At 37.1% G+C, this 21,390-nt stretch overlaps 1 protein-coding gene across 1 annotated transcript in view; it reads left to right on the top strand.

Moving 5' to 3' along the window:
- The window catches only part of fam20cb (FAM20C golgi associated secretory pathway kinase b), a 45,315-nt gene extending 28,027 nt beyond the window's left edge, over window positions 1-17,288 (top strand). The window contains exons 4-10 of the mRNA XM_057358724.1: window positions 7,684-7,776; window positions 11,348-11,463; window positions 11,909-12,089; window positions 12,962-13,071; window positions 13,238-13,319; window positions 13,453-13,512; window positions 13,724-17,288. Of these exons, the coding sequence (XP_057214707.1) occupies window positions 7,684-7,776; window positions 11,348-11,463; window positions 11,909-12,089; window positions 12,962-13,071; window positions 13,238-13,319; window positions 13,453-13,512; window positions 13,724-13,982 (901 nt within the window). The 3' untranslated portion in view covers window positions 13,983-17,288. The remainder of the gene's footprint in view (window positions 1-7,683; window positions 7,777-11,347; window positions 11,464-11,908; window positions 12,090-12,961; window positions 13,072-13,237; window positions 13,320-13,452; window positions 13,513-13,723) is intronic.
- The last annotated feature ends 4,102 nt before the right edge of the window (window positions 17,289-21,390 follow it).

Genomic DNA, 21,390 nt, shown 5'->3' with positions numbered 1-21,390 from the left:
TTGGTAACTTTGCAAACGCGGCCAAACAAATGCAATTCCCCATTTTCCTGGTCCTGAGTGCAAGTTTGTGGAGGACACAGTAGACTGCCGTCATCGGTCATACTTTGCTAGGACTTAACTGTAAACCAGGCACTAGTATATTCCTTCTTTTTGTGACTCTGTTCGTATGAGCTGATAACCCGTCCGCCCAACGAATGTAAACATCATGTCACAGAGGGTCACAAAGAGCATCTCTCTCAGCGTATTTTGATGGCTCAAGACTTCCTGCTCTCACCCAAACTGGTTTTAAGACGTCTGCACACATCCCGTACAAGCTCGTCTTGAGGCTCATTTAAGTGCATGTTAAAAGCAGAGGTGGAAAAAGTATAAAAATATTACACTCAAATACAAGTACATACTACTACTTTGATGAAATTGTACTTGAGTACAAGTAAAATTACCAGTCAAAAAAATCTACTCAAGTAAAAGTAAAAAGTAGTATGTCTATAATAAGCAGTATGTAATAATCTGTATGCCACCTTTCTTTTCCTCATCAGCAAACACGAACAATAGTGTCTTAGTGCCTAATTTTATATAAGTGCACTGCAACAAATATTTTTTTTGTCTTGTTTTGCAGAAATATCACAGAATCATATAGCAGAAATATTAACTAAACAATTGTTAAATCAATATACATTTTCTTCAGAAGCAAAATTAAGCCTTATTTTCTTACTAAATTATCAACACTGCTAAGTTTCAATAGTGAAACCACGTTTAAATCATTCCACGCAGGGTTCCACGTTTGTACGGAATGAGAGTAAATGCGATGATTGACAGGTCGTTACCAATCTGCTGTTTTCGGCCAAAGACTGGTTAAGTCAGGCAATTTTAACCAAAATACATACAGAGACGCTGTGTTTTGTTTATGTTCAGAGCTTCACCGCACGCTCTCGCGTTGTTGCCATGTTTTTTCATATTTTTAAGAGCTTCGCATTTGTTGTTTAGTCTTTTCTTATGAAGCTGTAGATATATTATATAGTTAATAAAGTGAACAGTTGCGCGTATTTTTTTTTTGCCTTATTAAATGTGTTGATTTGTAGGTTTATTTAGGGCTTGTCATTGTTTGCTGTTCATTACAACAATATGATCTGGCAACACGGTCATTTTTATAGCAGGGCTGGTGAGGCTTTTCACAACGCATGAAATAGCGAGTATATTTTCATGTGACTTTTTTGCCCCACGCTTACAGAAGAGAGAGACGTATGATGCGTGTTTAATTATGTCATTAAAGCAGAAGTTGTTCAGTTCGGTTCCATACACACTGCGTAAATGTGGTGCAGACACATTGGTGAACCGTGCGTCTACAAAATGGGGTTAAACACGTAAAATATAGCATTATGCACCAATGTCATTTTGACTTTTACGAAACTGTCCAAACGTCTTATCAGTCACCAATGCAACAAGGGTACGAGCATTTTCTAAACATATAGAATTTATCTTACCTCTACATTCTTGCACATAAGGATTTTTATAAGATGCTAGTTTACACAGCATCCATAATCCTGTCTTGAAGCTGAAATGGTTGCTTAAATATGGCCAGGGGTAGTGTTGTAGTTGAGACCACCAAAACCGAGACCAAGACAAGACCGAGACCAGAGGGTGTCGAGACCAAGACAAGACCAAGACTTTGAGGGGCCGAGACCAAGACAAGAACAAGGCAGGCTGAGACCGAGTCGAGACCAAAACCAGCACTCCCAAAATTCATTCAAAAGATCCACATACTAAAAAAATAATAGAAGTAACTTGAATGATTTATTGTGCAGAAATGTATGTGTAGGATGTTTTATGTTCCATGTTTTATCACCCACCTACTGTAACATTACAATTTTTGTGCAGGTAAAAATTCCAACAGCTAAACATAAAAAAAGTCTGTGACCTTCAACAAAACAAAACAAAACATTCAGTGACTTAATTAGTTTCATTGCTTTTTTATCTAATCAATAGCAAAATAGCTGTGTTCGTCAGAAATGCACAAAAGTTCAGATTTGTTCTAGATTTGTTTGGGACTAGCCAAAATAGAACAAAAAACTTGTGTTTAATTGTGTCTCAAACTTAAGTCACTTATTAACTCAAGGTTTATTGAATAATTATACAAAATCAATATCACATCAGATGTTATAAAATAATAAGGAACAAGTGGTGAATGCTTTTAAAGCCAGAGGTTTTACTTCCAATCACATGAATGATGTTAACACATAAATCAGACAATGCAGCAACAATTTAGTGTAATTCCCACAGTTGTGGTCTTGACAAGTCTTGAAATAAAATCCCGAGACCACTAGGTCTCAGACCAAGACAAGACCGAGACCAAAGTCAGTCGAGACCGAGACAAAAAATGGTCTTGAGACCTGTCTCGAGTACTACAACACTAGCCAGGTTGTTTAATTCATTGTCTTCAGCAGTCAGAGTTCAATGGGACTTCACCTTTAGGACAGTTGCACTACCGTCGCCATATTTCGGCACATATCGTTCATGCAAGGTGAATCACACCTGGCGCACAAGTGGCCAATCAGCGCTTTAATGTAGCTGACCAATGAAATCGAAGTAGAACGTTGCAGGTTTTCGCTCAAGGGGCGGGGTTTGCGCTTAACTGGTTTGGGGGAGGAAATCACGCTCTTCTGGTATTGGCGCAAACTCATTCGTCGCTCCCATCATTCACTGGAATCATTTCCGGTCGTGTTTTTTCCTTGCAATGAAGTTTTCATTATTTTTTTACTCAGTAACGGATGTGATTTTCAACATAACGAAGTACAATACATCACACAAGTCATACTTAAGTAAAAGTAAAACTACAGGTTTTAAAAGCTACTTAAAACGTACAAGTACACAAAAAACCTACTCAATACAGTAACGCGAGTAGTTTCCACCTCTGGTTAAAAGCGACTGTCGCTTACATGAAGTCTTTCATGGTGAACCACATCCACTGAGGGCACTTCTGAAGAAAATAGAACAAAAAATCACCTTGGGCTTCAAACCTCTCAATCTCCCACGCACACACGGCGAGACAAGCCAGGCCGTCTCTTGCGCCAACCCGCTTTCTTTCTTATTTTTAGCGCCTCTTTGCGCTAATGCGGGAAGTTTTTCCTCTCTGCGGTGTTGTTCGCCTCTACGTAGAAAACAAAACGCTGAATCCTTCTAAGGGATTGTTTTGACCCTGTCACAAAGCGGCCTGGGTCTGGTTTTCTTTGTTATAATTTTCTAGTCCAGCAGTCAGTCGAGTGTTGTTTTGCTCGTATCTCTCTGGGGTTTCACAGGAATAAATGAGAGCTCTCAAGCTCCGTCTTAACAAGGTTGTCAGGAGTGCCATTGCCAGAGGAGGGGGGTTTAGGGGTCCCCACCCTCAGAACGCTCTTCTGAGGTTTTTGGCATCAGCTGCTGTATCTGAGCCTTTTGTGTTTTCCTGTTGGGACTATTAGCATTATAGAATTGATGTTTAGTGTTGAATTTGACTTGAGGGGATCCCGTTTGATGGAAAGCATTGCTGTAGAGCTGTGAAGTGGATTTGTGCAGACGTTAAGAGCCGTCATCGCAGCGGAGGCACTGGCCGGGTCAAGTGCTCGGGTTCAGTGGTGTTCAATAAGTACTTAGAGTCATAATATTACACTTGTAGTGCATTAGAGAGTGAGCTGTGATAATTGCTGTGATAACAGTTGGATTATGTTTACAGACAGAATTTACAAGTTTAAGCAATGCAAAATCACAGTACATTTTTGTGCTTATTTAAGTTCGGCACTTTTATGTCTTGTGGTTTTATTTTTATTAAACAACAGATTTACTGGAGGTTTTATGTGGAGATCAGATTAAAGCTTTTTTCCATGTTTTTGAATTTTTTTGCTTTTTTTAAGCTTTAAATATATATGTCCTATGGTGTGACATTGAAAATTTAGAAATTTAGCAATGAAGATCAATCTTTCTTATGCTATTTTATATTATAAATATAAATATGAATAATATAAAAATATATTATTAACAGTTAGTTTAAAATTGTTTTGCTGTCTCACCATGTCAAAGTGTATTGTATATTTGCTTCCTTGTTTGACCCTTGTCAAACAAGAGACCCTAACTCCTTTTCTTAAATCATCTTATTAAAACCACACTATAGAACTTATTAAAGCCACACTATAGAACTTTTGCTCACGGCTCCTTCATGTGGTTGATAAGCGTAATTGTCTGTTACCAGTGTGGTAAATAATGTCGCTGTATAAGCTTCACTGTGGGCAGCGCAATACACGTGAGTTTGTTTAGCTGATGGAACCAGCGAATGCAGAAATGTCGTTTGGAAACCATGTCGCACTCTTCCGCAGGCAGGGGATGGGTGGGGCTGTGTGTACCTACCCGAACACAGAACTTACAGAGTGTGTTTGTAGCCGCTATGAGGCTGCTCAGGTAGCAGCAGCAGTAGAATTCATCCAGTTAAGAGTTGTGCTACCACTGAAATCATTTTAAGGACATTATTTTAAGGTTGAAAAAACTACAAAGTGTTGCTTTAAAATATGAAAATCCATCAAAAAATGTCTAATCACAACATTCATTTTACAACTTTAATAACCTAAACAAAGAATACAACTATTAAAATTATATTGTGTAACAAATGGTGACATGCCCCTCTTCTTTAGGGACATGAGATGACTGACTTCATTTTTTTCCGAAATTTGTAATATTGCGCTTTTGATTAAAATAAAATTATCAGTAAATGCTGAAATGATCATGAACTAAGATGAATAAATGCTGCAGAAGTATTGTTCATTGTTAGTTTATGTGAGCTAATGCATTAACTAATGTTAACAAATACAACCTTGTAAAGTGTTACCAACATCACTTATTTTCCAAAGAAAAAAATATTTATTTAGTAGCCTAATTGTACTATAAGACAAATCAGTTTGACATTATACTCCATAAATGTTCAAAATGTTGTTTCCATTACTATAATTTCCATTATAAAATGCTTTCAAGTGCTCTGGTACAAAAGTAAAAACATTTCACAAAAAAATTAAAAACACAGTATCTGACCCTGCCTGTGAAAACCCACTTAAAGTCATTCTTCTACATGAAATCATCCTAAAGAACGTTATGTCAAAATATAATCTTGATATCTTTAATATTGACTGACTAAGGCCATGCCAAAGATTGAAATCACAGTGAAATTAGATTTATTAATAATTAGATTAAGGGCGTTTTCACACCTGTGGATCGATTGCTTTGTTCCGAAACTGGGGGTTAAATCGCTACAATGTTGCAATTTATTTTAGTTCGGTTCGCATTCACAAGGCAATATTTCCAGACAGACCAAACTTTGTTAATACAAGTACGTGCGAGTAAACTCTCCTTCGATTGGTCAGAGTGCATCTGTTTATTTTCCGGGATTCCGTTCAAAGATGTCATCCATCAGGATGGACGGACAGCAGCTACGCGGCATTATTGTGGCTTGTTTGGTAACTTCTGTTATATTACTTCAAGCCCATTTGTTCTAAGCGCTCGCTAAACACTATTAATTTCTGTGTTTTTGTGTGTTCTGGAGAGCTGTTCGGCAATGTGTTCTTCTGACCAAATTTCAATTAAACATTTCACTTCTGCCCTGCTCCAAGTGAGCCCACGGTTCATTTTGGGAGCCATTAGCAAAACAATCCCTTCTGCGTCACTCAACTTTACTTAATTACCCATCATACATTGTGATACAGCTTGGTTCGTTGGTTCCGTTGGGTCGGATGGCTTTCACACGTCTAGCGAACCGCTCCAGAGTTCGTTTGCAATCGAGCCGAGACCACCTTGTTCGGGCGGTCTCGGAGCGATTGTTTTGGGGCGGATCCTAGCGCGATTGTTGTGTTCACATATGCCCAAACGAACTGAACCAAGGGAGAAAACGCACCAGGTTCCGAAACAAACCCTTATGTGTGAAAAGTCCTAAGACTTTAGTCTGGATTTCACAGTCTTGTCACATAGGAAGTTTATTTTCTCAAAGTCCTCAGAGCCAATACTTGAAGACACACCCTTCCATCTTCTGTGCCAGTTTAACATCTGAGGGCGAGAGTCCAAGCAGCTTCATCACAAGCACTTTTAGGTTCAATGCAGAATTAGGCCCGTTTCTTCCAGCAGAAGCACAAATCCATTTTAATTCTCTTCATGCCCGACAAGAGGCTCACAGTTGGCGACTTGGAGCGATATTATCCAAGGCTCTAAGGAGCGGACGGCAGAAGAATGCGAAGTTGGAGACTTTCGTTTGGCAGGTCCCACGCCGTGTTATTAAACGATCGGTGAGCGTGTCGACCTCACAGCTGCGCCCTGAACGACTGCCGCCAGCTGAGGACGATACCCAGTGCCTGATTTCACCAAGATAAGGATCTGTTTCCATTAGTGAGCTGGCACCGCTCTTTGTCCAGCTACCTTGCCTTTGCTTCACATTGTTTGGTTTGCCAGAAAATGTTGGGAGGTGATAAGATGGGTTTACCAGAGAAGTTTTTGTTTTGAATCTGTTCTCAGATGATTTGAGCGGTGAGGAAGCAAGAGGTCCAGCTGGATGTAATTGTTTCGACATTCGGACAGAATTCAGAGAACGAGAGAGAGAGAGAAATCTCAAGTATGTTTGAAATGAAGCCTGACGAAAACATTCCAGCAGGAACATATGAAGTCGTGCAGTCGGGTAAAAATAGGTTCTCTCAAGAGTGTGGAGCAATGCTTGCCTGGAACATAATATGTCCTCTATTGACCTACAAGTATCGATTAAACAATATTGTTTTATTATTGTTTGGTTTGTTATTAATTGCTCATGTGGAAGATCATGAATTTGGGTGATGTGTTCTTAAAGGTCCCCATAAAATCAGATTTTGAGTTTTCAAATCTTGCAATGCATTTGTTCCAGGTCCTTTAAAGGAATAGTTCACCAAACACTTTTAGTATCATCACTATTAACACTTTTCATTTATAGATATTTGAAGAATACAATCTCTGTTTATACATTGCTAAACATTCTGCTTTCCTGTGGCTCAGTGGTTAGAGCATGGCGCTAGCAATGCCAAGGTCATGGGTTTGATCCCAGGGATTGCACATACTCTGATCCAAATGTATAATATAATGCAATGTAAGTCGCTTTGCATATGCATAAATGTAAATGCTACAAAATGAAACTACAGCCATAGATTCATAGTCATTTAGACTTAATATGGATGAAAATGAATTAATAATTGTCTTTGGAAGTAAAACAATAGGTCTGTATGAGAAGAATATTTGTATTTATTTAAAGATTACTTTTAATATTAATCTTTAATCATCTTTAATAATTGATTTTAAATTAAATGAATTATTATTAAAGATGCTGTGATATGCTCAGCTTCCCGTGACCCTGCGTATGGTTATTGGAAAATGAATGAAAGGATGGATTATATTATTGAAAAAAAGTGTCCATTTAAAATACGAATTATTTATATATTATTATTATTATAAATATGTATTCAATAAATAAATATTTAATATTAATTAAAACATTTTTATAAATATGTTTTTATGGTGGATCACAGCAATACAGAAATAAAAAAGGGATTTTTCTGTGCTTCATTTTCCACAGGGTGGGTTTATTTTTTAAGGGCCGGGGCTGTGATTATGGCTTTGTTGATGAAAGGGACTCACAGCAGATTAACCTTTGCCTTGCAGGCAGACACGGGAGCAGGAGACGCCCCCCGACTTCTTCTACTTCTCCGATTTTGAGAGGCACAATGCAGAGATCGCAGCATATCATCTAGACAGGTAAAGAACTGCTTACCTGGAGTCATAAATGCCAGCCTTTGGAATGAATAGTTTTATTTGTGTGAGTCTGTACATGTTTATTTTTGGATGGTGTTTATGTATGCATGCACTACCCCCTACACTTGATCACAGTAGGTCCACATTATTTTTGTAAAGAGGTTTTTGACCACATTATACCAGTCAAAACAAGAAAGATCTTTCTCATTCTCATGTCATTGCAAAACTGTATGGACAACACAAAAGAAGATATTTTGAAGAATGTTGTTAACCAAACAGCAATTGACCCCATTGTATTTCATTATGTGCACAGAACAATTGACACATTTCATGAAATATTTTCCACAGAAGAATTAGTCATATGCTTTTAACGACATTAGGGTAAAAAACGATGACAGAATGTTTATTTTTGGTTGAACTATCCCTTTAAACACTATTACCTCATAAGTGTTCTTGTAGTTCAATTGGTAAAGCATGGCACTAGGTCATGGGTTCAGTTCTCAGGGAGTGCAAGTGGTAAGTGTTGAAACTGTCAAATGCATAAATGTAGTCAAACTTAAACGAAAGTGTGGGATTTATAGTATTTAGTGACTGAAAATGTTTAACAAATGAAAACTATTGTAGGCCTATATTTTAATTTATCCCATTAAAGTGACAGTGATAATTACTTGAATACTTGAAAATTCTGTCATCATTTACTCACCCCTCATGTCATTTCAAACCTGTGTGACTTTCTTCCTTCCGCAAAACACAAAAGAAGATATTTTGAAGAAAGTTGGAACCAAACAGCAGCGGCACCTATTGACTTCTATTGTATGACACAAAACCAATGCGAGTCCATGGATGCCAGTTAACAGCATTCTTCAAAATATTTTTTTTGTGCTCTGGAAGAAAGCAAGTCATAAAGGTTTGAAATGACAAGAGAGTGAGTAAGTTATGACAGAATTTTCATTTTGGGGTGAACTATCTCTTTAAGAGTTTGCATGTATTCTTCATCATTTAAAAAAAATGATGGTACAAAATCTAGTCTGGTAAAGATATCCATCTTAATTTTAAATTTGAGCATAAACCTTTACATCAAAATGTTTGGAGAAACATGAATTCAGTCATGTGTGTCAGTGTACACTATATGTACCTCTGGGGCAACATTTGTTTGCACACAAATTTTTTATATTTGTGCAACTGCACATGATGCTTGAGGGGGGGGCAGGTTTTTTGTGTTCATACAAACGTGTGAAAATACAGATTGTGAGCTCGGGTGGGAGTGGTAAGCAGTGCGAAACCTGCAGTTTTACACTCGTAAATACCAAATCCAGAGAGAACATAACAACTGACTTTGAACACAAACCCATCCGTCAACATCCCATCACCATCCGATCTTCATCCAACAATGTCTTCTTGTAGACGATTACCCTTCTGATAAGTGTCAGAACGTAAAAGATTGAGAGACTTTAATCTGTATGCCAAAATAACCCATCTGTCCACGTCAGCTCTTTTCAGCTGGGTTTATTGGTTGTTTGCTCAGATTTTCCAAGAATCTGATAGTAGACACAGGGATTTATTGCCGTTATAGTTAACTTCCATCCTCATATTTTTCTTCTCTTTGTTCACTGTGGATGGATGGGTGTGTAAGCATCTTAAGGGAACAATGTTCCGGGCATGTCAGCGGATGGAGGGGGGGCTGATTTTCTTTTTTGTCTTGTTTTTCGGTAAAATATTTTCGTTTTTTCTTGTTGTAAGCTACTCAAGTACATGTATATTTTTAGGATGTTTTTACTTAAAAACAATTTTAAAATACAGATCAAGAAAATTTGCTTAGAATTGTAAGAGAGACCGCCACACCCCCAAAAGATTTGTCCAGGCCTGTAAAAATCTATTGCCCCTTAATGTTTTGTCCAAGTCTCCTCACACAGCTGTTTTTACAGTATGTGCCTACGGTCCAGCCCTCTTCTTTGTGTCAGACTGACCCCAGCATGAGTCCCGGGCACAATATCATCATTCAGCAGACCCGGCCCAGACCGGCTAGGTCCGCTTCACTTCCGTCCTCACATCTGGCCTGGAATAAAATCCACTCGGTGCACACAGGCATGCGTGTGGGCAGACAGCGCAAACCAAACGCATGAAAAAAGTGCCTGCTTTTCTAAATAAAGTTCCTCCGGGTTTGACAAAAGTGCAGGTTGCTATTTCTATTTTAAGCAGCGTGACCCAGTAGGCCTCCGCGTCCTCGCGAGCCCACCAGTGCTATATCCAACAACATACTATTAATTATCTGATTTTAGTCGATGGGAAAGGCTCCTAGTAGCGTGGGTTTAGGGAAGGAGAGTGGTTTCGAAACTTTAATTTGTCTCATGGTTCCCAGTGAATTCTGTTTTATACGGTGAATGTGGAGGAATAGACTCCTGCACACAAACTCTCTCTGTCAAATGCATTTATCCCTTAGGCCCCGTCCATTAGGAGGTTTTCTGGGATTGTTTTTAAGTTGCCCTGTCAGCAGACGGTCCCCACATGCACGCAGCGTGGAGAAAGAAAGAAAGAAAGAAAGAAAGAAAGAAAGAAAGAAAGAAAGAAAGAAAGAAAGAAAGAAAGAAAGAAAGAAAGAAAGAAAGAAAGAAAGAAAGAAAGAAAGAAAGAAAGAAAGTTAGAGGACAGAAAAGAAAGGAAACAAATTTGCATTTTTTTTTTCAAATAATTCACATCAGTCATTCATTTTACATTTTTACATTTAGATTTTCAAAGTTCAGCTTTGAGCAAGCTTCATTGAAGAGCAGAGCATGCATTTAATAATAAATAATGACATATGGCAAGGTTTGTGGTATGAAACCCATGTTTCCTTTGACTTTAATGATTTGTCATTTATTACGTTGCTTGCAGTGTATTTTATGTAGTATGCTTTGCGCTCCCCCTACTGGTAGAACTTAATACCAACACAGTCACACTTAATATAAATGATGTTAGATGAGACCATTCCACATTTTCATTTAATCAGCATTTCTAGACTTATTGTGGCCATTCCAGTCCAGTGTCTGTTGAATTTTAACAAAATCCAACCGGAGTGACAAAGTCATCCAACAGCAAAGTGAAAGACTGACAAACTGTGATAAAAATCAAGGTTATTACATATATCTATTTTTACTTTTCTTAAATACATGTGGAAATATTACTGTTGTACTGCTTAAAAGTGAATATGAACTTCTTTTCTTTGCAATATTTGGAAAAAAATACAGAGCATCTTTTCTGTTCATTTGAACAGTTTCTTCAGTTTTTATTTTCTGCAAATAAATGCAAATAGGAACAGTATTTTTGTTTTGGAAATTTGGGAGAAATATTGTTAGTCGTTCACCGAATGAAACAAAAATTATAATTTTACCTAGACACATACCTATAAATAGTAAATTCAGAAAAACTTAAAATAATTATCCTATATGATATATTAGCTATGTATTTACTAAAAAGGAAATCTGTCCTTACACTTGACTTACACTTAATGTAACAGCTATTTTCACTGTAAAAAGTACAGTATGTGCAAAATATAAACGATTTAAGAAAGTAAATCTTTATTTCATTGATTCATCAGGATCTTGGATTTTCGTCGAGTACCACCGGTGGCCGGGCGACTAGTTAATATGACCAAAGAGATCAGAGATGTGACCCGTGACAAAAAGCTGTGGAGAACCTTTTTCATTTCACCAGGTACTTAACACCACCTCTGTTTGGGACACATCCATACTATAATCAGAGAATCAATTTACTGGCTTAAGTGGGACTCATTGTGATAAAAATGTTTTTCTGATATCAATTTCTTATCAGGAATTAAAGCTGTGCTCTGTCTGTTTCTTTTACTACGTTTTTTCTGTGCTTATCTGCAAACATTTTTAATTGATCTTATCTCATGAACTAATGTGATTTTGTTCTATCTTAATTCTTCAGTAGATGGCGCTGTGGCGCTGTTATACATTCATCGTTACACGAATACGTAACAAAAAAAACAAAAATTCTCTTTCAATTTACATAGCCTCATGCCATGTTAGATGTATATAAAAAAAGTAATCCAAATGACTCTAGTGAGTGAGAGGGCTATTTGATGTTTCATGTATACGTATTTTTTGTTGTTGTTGATTATCTTTCATTCCTCCAGCCAATAACATCTGCTTCTACGGTGAGTGTTCGTATTACTGCTCGACTGAACATGCTCTGTGTGGGAAGCCTGACCAGATCGAAGGTTCTTTAGCAGCATTTCTGCCTGACCTGGCCTTGGCCAAACGCAGGACCTGGAGAAACCCCTGGAGACGATCCTATCACAAACGCAAGAAAGCAGAGTAAGCACCAACCAGCTCACATTTTATTTATACCTGTACAACAATTACTATACTGTCATGTCATTGCACAAGCCACACACCACGAATGGTGATATTTCTTGTAATAACACCAGAACACTTCACTGTTTGTGTGTGGAATTGCCAACAGGCTGTCAGTCTGTGTCACACAGCAGGTTGTGTCTAACACCAGGGACCCCATGATCATGCAAATTGTAGAAATGGGATTCCAGTCCCGGAAAAATCATAAAAAATGTATCTTAAAGTTGGTGTACTTTTAACCTTTGCTTCTCTGTTACCATCTCTCAAACATAAAATTGCGAGTTACTTTATGTGATAAATCTTTGTGTGTTGATAAAAAACTGGCATGTCTCACGAAATCCCTCCCGACAACTCAAATGATCAATTATTGTTATAAGTTTACAGATTGCGAATCCGATTGTTAATGTACTTGCACAATAACTCATTTTTGTTCATTTTGACCAGAAAATGGGTCATTGTTAAGTCATTTGAAGTAATATCTTAATAATATTTCTACTAAATAAACCGTTTTAATTGTTGCTCAGCTCTCAGCAAATATTTAAGTGGCTAGAAATTACCTATAACATGTATTTTAATATTATATTCTGATGTTTATTGTAAAAACGAAGAGAAAATGTTTTCTTTTTATGTTTTACCCCTTATAGCCCAATAAAATAAACAGTAAATAACTGCAGTATTGTAATATGCACAGACACAAATGCTATGTGCAACACGTTACATGTTATAATCAGCCAGTTTACCCATTCTCATGTTAAACTGACGCCTGTAAATATTGTGTTGTTTGTCTCTGTACAGCGTGTCAGTAAAAATGAATGAGGTTTGTGTGTTTGCAGGTGGGAGGTGGATCCAGATTACTGTGAAGAGGTGAAGCAAACTCCACCCTATGACAGCGGCTCCCGTCTGCTGGACATCATGGACATGACTATCTTTGATTTCCTTATGGGTAATATTTCAGAAACGTGCCATTTGTACACAAACCTTAAGTTAAAGCCATTTTAATCAGTCAACAATTTAGCCGATATAATCAAAGCATTTAGTATGTAACATTATATGTAACAAATGTTACATTCTTTACAAACATGAGAAATGTTCGTTATATTTCTTCAAAGGAAATATGGATCGTCATCATTATGAGACCTTTGAAAAATTTGGAAATGAAACGTTCATAATTCATCTTGATAATGGAAGAGGGTAAGACGTTATACATATTTTTCAATCTTTTACCATACGAGCTTCATGCCTTCAATATGCTGCTTATTTTTTAAAGGACTGTTTTTTTTCTAATCGTTTTTTTTTTTGCCTGGTTTCGCTTGTTAATCTTCAGCTTTGGTAAACATTCTCATGATGAGCTTTCCATACTGGTGCCTTTGAGTCAATGCTGCAGGTTGGTATTAACACAAGTATATTAGAAGAATATTTGGACATTTCAGCATTTATAATTTATAAACATTTACTGTAAGTAATTTGTGGTAAAATAGCTTATTTAAAATTAAACATAAAATATATTTATATATATATATATTTGCCTTATTATTAAATAAATAGAACTTATTGAATGGTTATTAGTACTGATTCTTACTTACTGCTTGACGCAGGGTAAAGAAGTCCACCCATTTACGACTTCAGCTGTTGGTTAAGGAGGAATACAGACTGAGTACTCTGATGGAAGAAAGCCTCCAAACAGACACGCTCTCACCCATCCTCATAAGACCTCATCTGGAGGCCATGGACCGTAGATTGCACCTGGTGCTCCAAGTTCTGGACGACTGCATTGAGAAGGAGGGATACACCAACGTCGTAGAGGATGACATGGGTACAGAGGGTTCAAACACAGGCACAGTCCCACAGAGGTAGTGGGCACACACTGACTAGACGTCCTGAAGTCCCTCCACGGCTCTTATGGACCGTGAACATCTTGCAAGAGATGCTCTTGTTGATAGACTTTTTTGAATTCAGTGAATTCCAAAGACTCATTCTTCAACCAGTTGACCATGTGTTAGAAAAAGATGCACAATGGCCGAGAGACATTCATTTGATCCAAAACGGTAGTTGATTTTCACAGGTCACATCAGAAAAGCAGCGGTTCTCAACTGGTTGGTCGTGACAGAAACGGGTCACAAAAATGTTCTGACAGGTTTGCAGACAAGAGGGGGAACTATGTTAAATGCAAATAAAGTATATACAAATTTACTTTGACACACTGAGAAAAATTAAAGCTACACGAGTGGCCATTGATTTGCACAGTTTGGCTTCTGCTGTTGTTTTTACAAAATTGTACATTTTCCTATTCAGCCTAGGTCATGTTAATAAGTTTGCATATTGCTGGGCTTATGCAGTTCTTGTGGCATCTAATGTTAATAAATTTCTCTAGTTCACCCAAAAATGAAACTCTTGTCATCATTTGCCCACTCTTTTGTCACTCGTGTGACTTTATTTCTTGTTCTAAACACAAAAAATGAAAAGTAATGAATATCTAACTGGGTGGATCAAATGTTAGAATCATTCACTTTAATGCTTAATGAAGCATCTAAGAATGTCGGCAAGAAAGTGTGTGTGCGACTCACGGATCAATTTTAAGTACTATGATCGCTGTTGATGAAAGATAGCCTGATATTAAGCAATTTTATAATAATGTCACAGGTGTCATGAAACGTTTTGTGTTCACGTCATAAAACCAACACCCTGTGTTGTTCAAGCAGGATTTTGTGATTGATTATCAGATTTAGCAAGTTTGACTTGGTCCCCTGAGTGATTCCATTGGCTGAAAGACTGTGGGTATTGTTTATTGTGCTTCATTAGAATGTTTTTCTAAAGTGATGGTGTTTTTTGGGTATTGTGATGTATATTTGAAAAGAAAACTGTAGGGCAGGGTTTCGTCCTTCAGCCATTGATTGGATCGTTGGGAGCTCAAGGCCTGGCCATTGGACAGTCAGTATAGTCCCGCCCTAAAACGATGCATGTCATGAAAGTTAATGTTTTTCATTACCGAGTTTGATGACATCTGAATTTAAAACAAAAAAACAATTTATAATAAACACTGTAGTATTCCATAAAAATAAAACATGTAAATTTAGATTTATGTTTGCATTATGTAGCCTAAATATGCGCATTAATCTCCTATTATTAAGTTTCAGGTTATGGCGTATTACCAAAACTATTTTTTTACTTTCCCTACAATTTACAAGTTCACTACTCGGCATACCACTTGAAAGCCTGATAGTTTACCCTGTAGCCTACACAGATTGCTTACTCGACATACAGTATTTACATCATTCCTTACTTCTGGGATCCTAGATGGACTTTTTTGGCTGGGTGGATTACATTTTTCCATGATGCCGGAAGTAGTTTTGAATTTAGCATAAACAATGCAAGTCACCTGATGTGTCAATAATATGAGCCATAACGTGTCATGGTGGCCAACTTGATTTTACTGTAAAGTTGTTGTTTCACCAAAACATGAAATACATGAAAAATGATGCTCGTGTACATTTTGCTGACGCCCTTGGGTGCTTTATTAAGTGTTAATGTGGTACGTGACTAAATGATGACAGAAGTTTCATTTTTGGGTGAACTATCACTTTATTTATTTATTATACAGTTTTGGTTCTGTGTTGGGTTGCTACTTGATGTCTGATGTAAAAAGCAGGTCCTGAAGCAAAACCAGTTGAGAACCACTGTTATAAAGAAGAATTGAAATAAATGCATAGTCAAATTGCATATTTCCATGCCTTTACTAAACATTGATTCAGTATTTGCTGTAACTTTAAAGCTTTATACAGTGAGGGAAATATTTATTTGATCCCCTGCTGATTTTGTAAGTTTGCCTGCTTACAAAGAAATGAAGGGTCTATCATTTTTATGTTAGGTTTATTTTAACAGTCAGAATATCATAAAAAATCAGGGGGAAAGGTGTTATATAAAGGTTATAAATTGATTTGCATTTCAGTCAGTGAAATAAGTATTTGGTGATAGTTGGTCACCAGGTTTGCACATGTATCAGGATACATTTTAGTCCACTCCTCTGTCAATCTTTAAGGTTTCTTGGCTGTCGCTCAGCAAACTGGAGTTTTAGCCTCCTTCACAGAGGTTCTATAGGACTAGGGTCTAAAGACTGGCTAGGACATTTAATGTGCTTCTCCTTAAGCCACTCTTTGGTTGTCTTGGCAATATGTTTTGGGTCTTTGTCATGTTAAAGGCACATCCACGACCCATCTTCAGTGATCTAGTTAAGGCGAGGAGGTTCTCGTCCCAAGATTTTACGGTACACTGGCTTGTCCCTCAGCCCCTCAATGCGGTGAAGTCATCCTGTACCCATAGCAGTGAAAAAGCCCTAAAGCATAATGTTTCCAACACTGTGCTTCTCTATAGGGATGGTGTTCTTGGGGTCATAGTCAGCATTTCTCTCCCTCCAAAAAGTCAGTCAAAGAGTCAATTTAGGTCTCGCAGCACTTTCTCCAAAGCCTTTTCTGAATCATTTTGATGTTCATTGTCAAACTTCAGATGAGCCAGACGGGTCTTCTTGGGCAGGAGGACCTTGCGGGTGCTTCAGGACTTCAATCTATTGTGGCATAGCGTGTTACCAATGGTTTGCTTGCTAACTGTGGTCCCAACTGTCTTGAAATCATTAACAGGCTTCTTCCGTGTAGTTCTGGGCTGATTTTAACCTTTCTCATGATCATCTTTACTCCATTGGGGAAATCTTGCAGGGAGCTCCAGACCAAGGGCATTTGATAGTTATTTTGTATTTCTTCTATTTCCAAATAATCGCACCAACAGTTGTCTCCTCCTCACCAAGCTTCTGTCTGTAGCCTATTCAAGGTTTGTGCAGGTCTACAGTCTTGTCCCTGACATCATTTGAAACCTATTTGGTCTTGACCATGGTGGTGGAGAGGTTGAAATGGAAGATACAGATTCTGTTGGCAGGCATCTTTTATATACATAGCAAGCTGATTTAGGAGTGACAGGACTAATCTGTGGTCCATATAGGCATATAACCAATCTGTGGAGCCAGAATTCTTGCTTGTTGGTAGGGGATCAAATACTTATTTCACTGACTGAAATGCAAATCAATTTATAACCTTTATATAACACCTTTTCCCTGATTTTGTTTTTGTTGATATTCTGACTCTATCAGTTCAAATAAACCTACCATAAAAATGATAGACCCTTCATTTCTTTGTAAGCAGGCAAATTTACAAAATCAGCAGGGGATCAAATCATTATTTCCCTCACTGTATATGTTTTAACAGAATGATGAACAAATGCACATTTACGGGGGAAAGATGGACTGCTACAGGTCATGTTTTGCTCAGTAAGGAAAAATTTCAGCTCATGATGAACTACAGGTTCGCAAACTCTCGCCGCCGGTGTGAACACCATGTACGTTATTGTGCAAATATCGGTACAATTTAATGTCTTTGCATTAAATTAGATATTTATATTATCTACACAACAAGGAGGACAAAAATCACTGCATATTTACATCACAGCTTTTTTCTTTATGTGGGACGAAAAGCTCTATGTATGAGTTATCTCCAAACGTGATACATCTATCTGTAATAGTATTGCTGATCATAGAGGTTATTTATCAAGTTTTATATTTATTGGTCCATCGCCACTTATACATTTGAATATTTATTCATGAAATCAAAGAGCTAGATTCAGTTTAGTACATTAAACAAGATGCGGTACTTGTGCTAGCAAGTAGATAACAATGTGCAGTATATATTTAAACAAACATTGATGGTTTATTGGATATTAGAGAAACATACTTACAATTTCTGGATTTGCTTCATTCGTTTACATGTTTTTTTCTGTAAAAGTTAATGGAATATCTTCAACATTTTCAACTGTGATTGCTGCATTTCCACTCACATTTGACCTACAAACGGAAACTTTAAAGGCACAAAATGATGCTGACTACAGTATGTAAAATCTCTGAATCATTGTAGATTTGTCATTAATTTTAACTCATTTATATTTTTAGGCATACAATTTAACATACAATAGATTCATGTCCATTTTTAATGGCTGGAATGTTTGTTATAAACTAGGCTGCTCTCAAAAAGTAGATTTGCTTAAGTTGTTATAAACAACAGTTAACCAAAGTATTATTACCTCTTGATTTGTACAGTCGTAGCCCGGAATCATTGATCATAAGATTTTTGTATGTACTGTGTGCTTAGTGACATTGCATGTAGCCTACATGTACATGTATCATTCAGTGTCTATTTGGTTCAGTGTGGGAAGGATTGGTTGTTTATACACTATAAAGCTCTCAGCAGTGTTTGCCGTATACTACGAAACCCATTTCTCATTTAACTGCTGAAAAACATTGTGTAAATACTATGTGACTCTAGTGCCTGTGCAATTATAGAAATACTTGAATACTCAGTTATAGACATAACAGAGTAATTAGCAGAATAAATGTTTATTATACCACGTCGACATCATGCAAGTTTTTTAGGCATTGCTTTATTGTTTTCTTTGTACAGTATGTATATAGTTAGTATTTTTTTGGACGAATACAGCATTCTTTTTTTGTTGCTGACATGCAGTTAAGTCTCTCAGTGGGACTGTTTGTTTCATTTTCCCCCTTGGTTATGGTGCAATAAACTGAGAGATTAAGCAAATGGTTTTATACATGTTTTTTTTAATGATGTTTAGTTGCTCTGTGAGATGCTTAGAAATAAAAATTATCTTTAAAAAAATCTTCAAAGATGAAGCAAAGCACGGCTCCTCAGTTTATTGGGTGAACTGTGCTGAAGTGGGAGTGTGGTTTTGTTGTAGATTAATAAAGCCCTTATTAAAGTTTAGCATTCTGCAGTCTTGGGTTTATGATAAAAACTCTCCCAAAAATGAATATAGCATAGCTAATACGTCATATTATTTCATTGTGATAGATATACATTTAAACCATTAGTTTCATTTGTTTGGTTTAATTTGCAGCCGCGGAAAACAATAAGAGACCGTTTCAAAATTATTTTCAGTTTTTCTGAATTTACTATTTATAGGTATGTGTTTAGGTAAAACTATAATTTTTTGTTTAATTCTCTGTGAAATACTTACAAGGAAATACTTACATTTCCTACTACTTGCAGGAAATGAGAAACAGGTCAAAAAAACAGAAAAGATGCTCTGTAGTTTTTCAGACATCAAAGAAAACAAATTCATAATCACTTTTAAGCAATACAACAGTAATATTTGTACATGTATTTAGGAAAAGTTGTAACTTATTTTTTATGTGATAACCTCAAATAATTTTCATCACAGTTTTTATGTGTATTGTCATGCTGTCAGTCTTTCACATTGCTGTTGGATGACTTTGTCACCCCTGAGGTTTGATTTTGTTGAAATTCAACAGATACTGGACTGGAATGGCCACAATGCATCTAGAAATACTGATTAAATGAAAATTTCGAATGGTCTCTTAATTTTTTCGTGGCTATAGCCTGTCTATATAATAATTTAATAATTACAATATAATAAATGATATTTATTTATTGTAAGTGAAATATTTCAAATGCTTTATGCAATTTAAATACCATAAGGAGTAGAAATTTCCCACTTAATAAATGTAGAATTTAGCTAAATTAGGGATATTTCTCTGGAGAATGAAAAGGTAACATCTGGTTAAACTAGTTAAATTGGGTTAAACTGGTATTTGAAGCATTATCATTGGTCAATAGCTCTGAACACTAAAACAAAAATGGTCTACCAAGTAAGCGCAACTTATCAACGCAGTGGTCTTCAAATCATAAACTGCAACTTATTATTTATTTATTTATTTATGTTTATTTGCTTGTTTGTTTGCTTTAACAATGCAAAATAAGTACACTTGCTCTTTCACACTTACAGTTATCTCCAGATCATTCTAAATCTTGGGTTGTATGTTTCACATTTCGCACTGCTCATGCTTTACCAGGGGTTAAGAGAAAACCATGTTTATTCACAATGATGTTTTACTCTGTTTTTATAGATTTGGAAGAAGGAGAGTAATTCACACATTTTACTTAATAAACGCAACTTTGCAACAAGTCTGTACAGTGTACATCATTTTCAGAACCCCAAAAGCCCTTGTGGCAATTATTATGACTTATTTATTTGTTTATTGTATCTGTAACATGTTTATCCCTCAGAACCTCAAAAGCCCTTGTGGCAATTATTAATGACTTATTTGTTTGTTTACTGTACCGTTATCCCTTGTTGTCTCGCTCTGGATTACGCTGTTTTGCAAACAGTAGTTGCAAGTTGACAAAAGCGAATAATGATCAGACAGATATTTGAGTTCATGTGGCGTTTCCTGTCTGAGTGCACTGAGTGCGATCTGATAACGGTCCCCGCGGAATCCCGGCCGGTTCCCATGACGCCGTTTCCTCTGCTGGAGCGTCTGCGGCTGCTCTGATTGCGGCTGTCCGTTTAGTGGTCTCTACACCCCCCCCAGACCGATCTCGGCTGCATTTCCGCAACACCATTATTAAACTACACCAGAAGAAAAACACTGGCCATCGTGTTTTGCTTATTGCTAAGTTTATTGGAGCAATTTCCCTGTAATGAAAATGTTATAAATCAATCAAACGATTGCAAATGGTCAGCTAGAAAGTTATGCACAGACGTTAATTGTTTAAAATGTCACCTGTTACGTTGCAGATACGGTCCGCAAAGTATTTAAAAACAGTTCGCTTAGAAACTGCGTGGACTGGGGGAGAGACTTTAAAAGAGAAATATGAACAAGTTTGCCTAAAATGTCCGGGCCCTGTCCACGCCAAACAATTGGGATTAATCTGTCTCGAGATCAAGGGGGCCACACACAGACACCTCGCGCCGCGGGCTATTTATTCGTGTTTCAGTCCCTCATATGCCCACTTAAATGTCCTTTTGAACACACATCCCCTTTTTAGTCACGGAAACACAATTTATGGCTATTATGTCGCATTATAGATCGCATCTACAGAAGCCTGCGAGACTTGTTGCCGAGAGATATGTGATTCATTTTAAGGGGCCATAACTTGAGAGAAACGAAAACAGGCACGACTAAAGACACGACATGTTTGTTAATGTTTCTTCGTCATTCAATTATTGTTAAGTGGATCGGACTATAAAAAGAAACACCAGAAAACAAAACATCCAATCCTAGATGGGATCGGACCACCCAGAATCAAAGAGTGAATGAGTGAGTGTAGTTTGTTGATCACGCCCCGGGTTCAGGCGTTTACAGTAGTTCCAGTCATGTACGCCCATTATATCAGCATCTGACCAGCAG

The sequence above is a fragment of the Triplophysa rosa genome, linkage group LG18, assembly GCF_024868665.1.
Source record: "Triplophysa rosa linkage group LG18, Trosa_1v2, whole genome shotgun sequence".
NCBI lineage: Eukaryota > Metazoa > Chordata > Actinopteri > Cypriniformes > Nemacheilidae > Triplophysa > Triplophysa rosa.
Note: the sequence above shows the minus strand (reverse complement) of the source record. Positions and strands in the feature narration are given on the sequence as shown.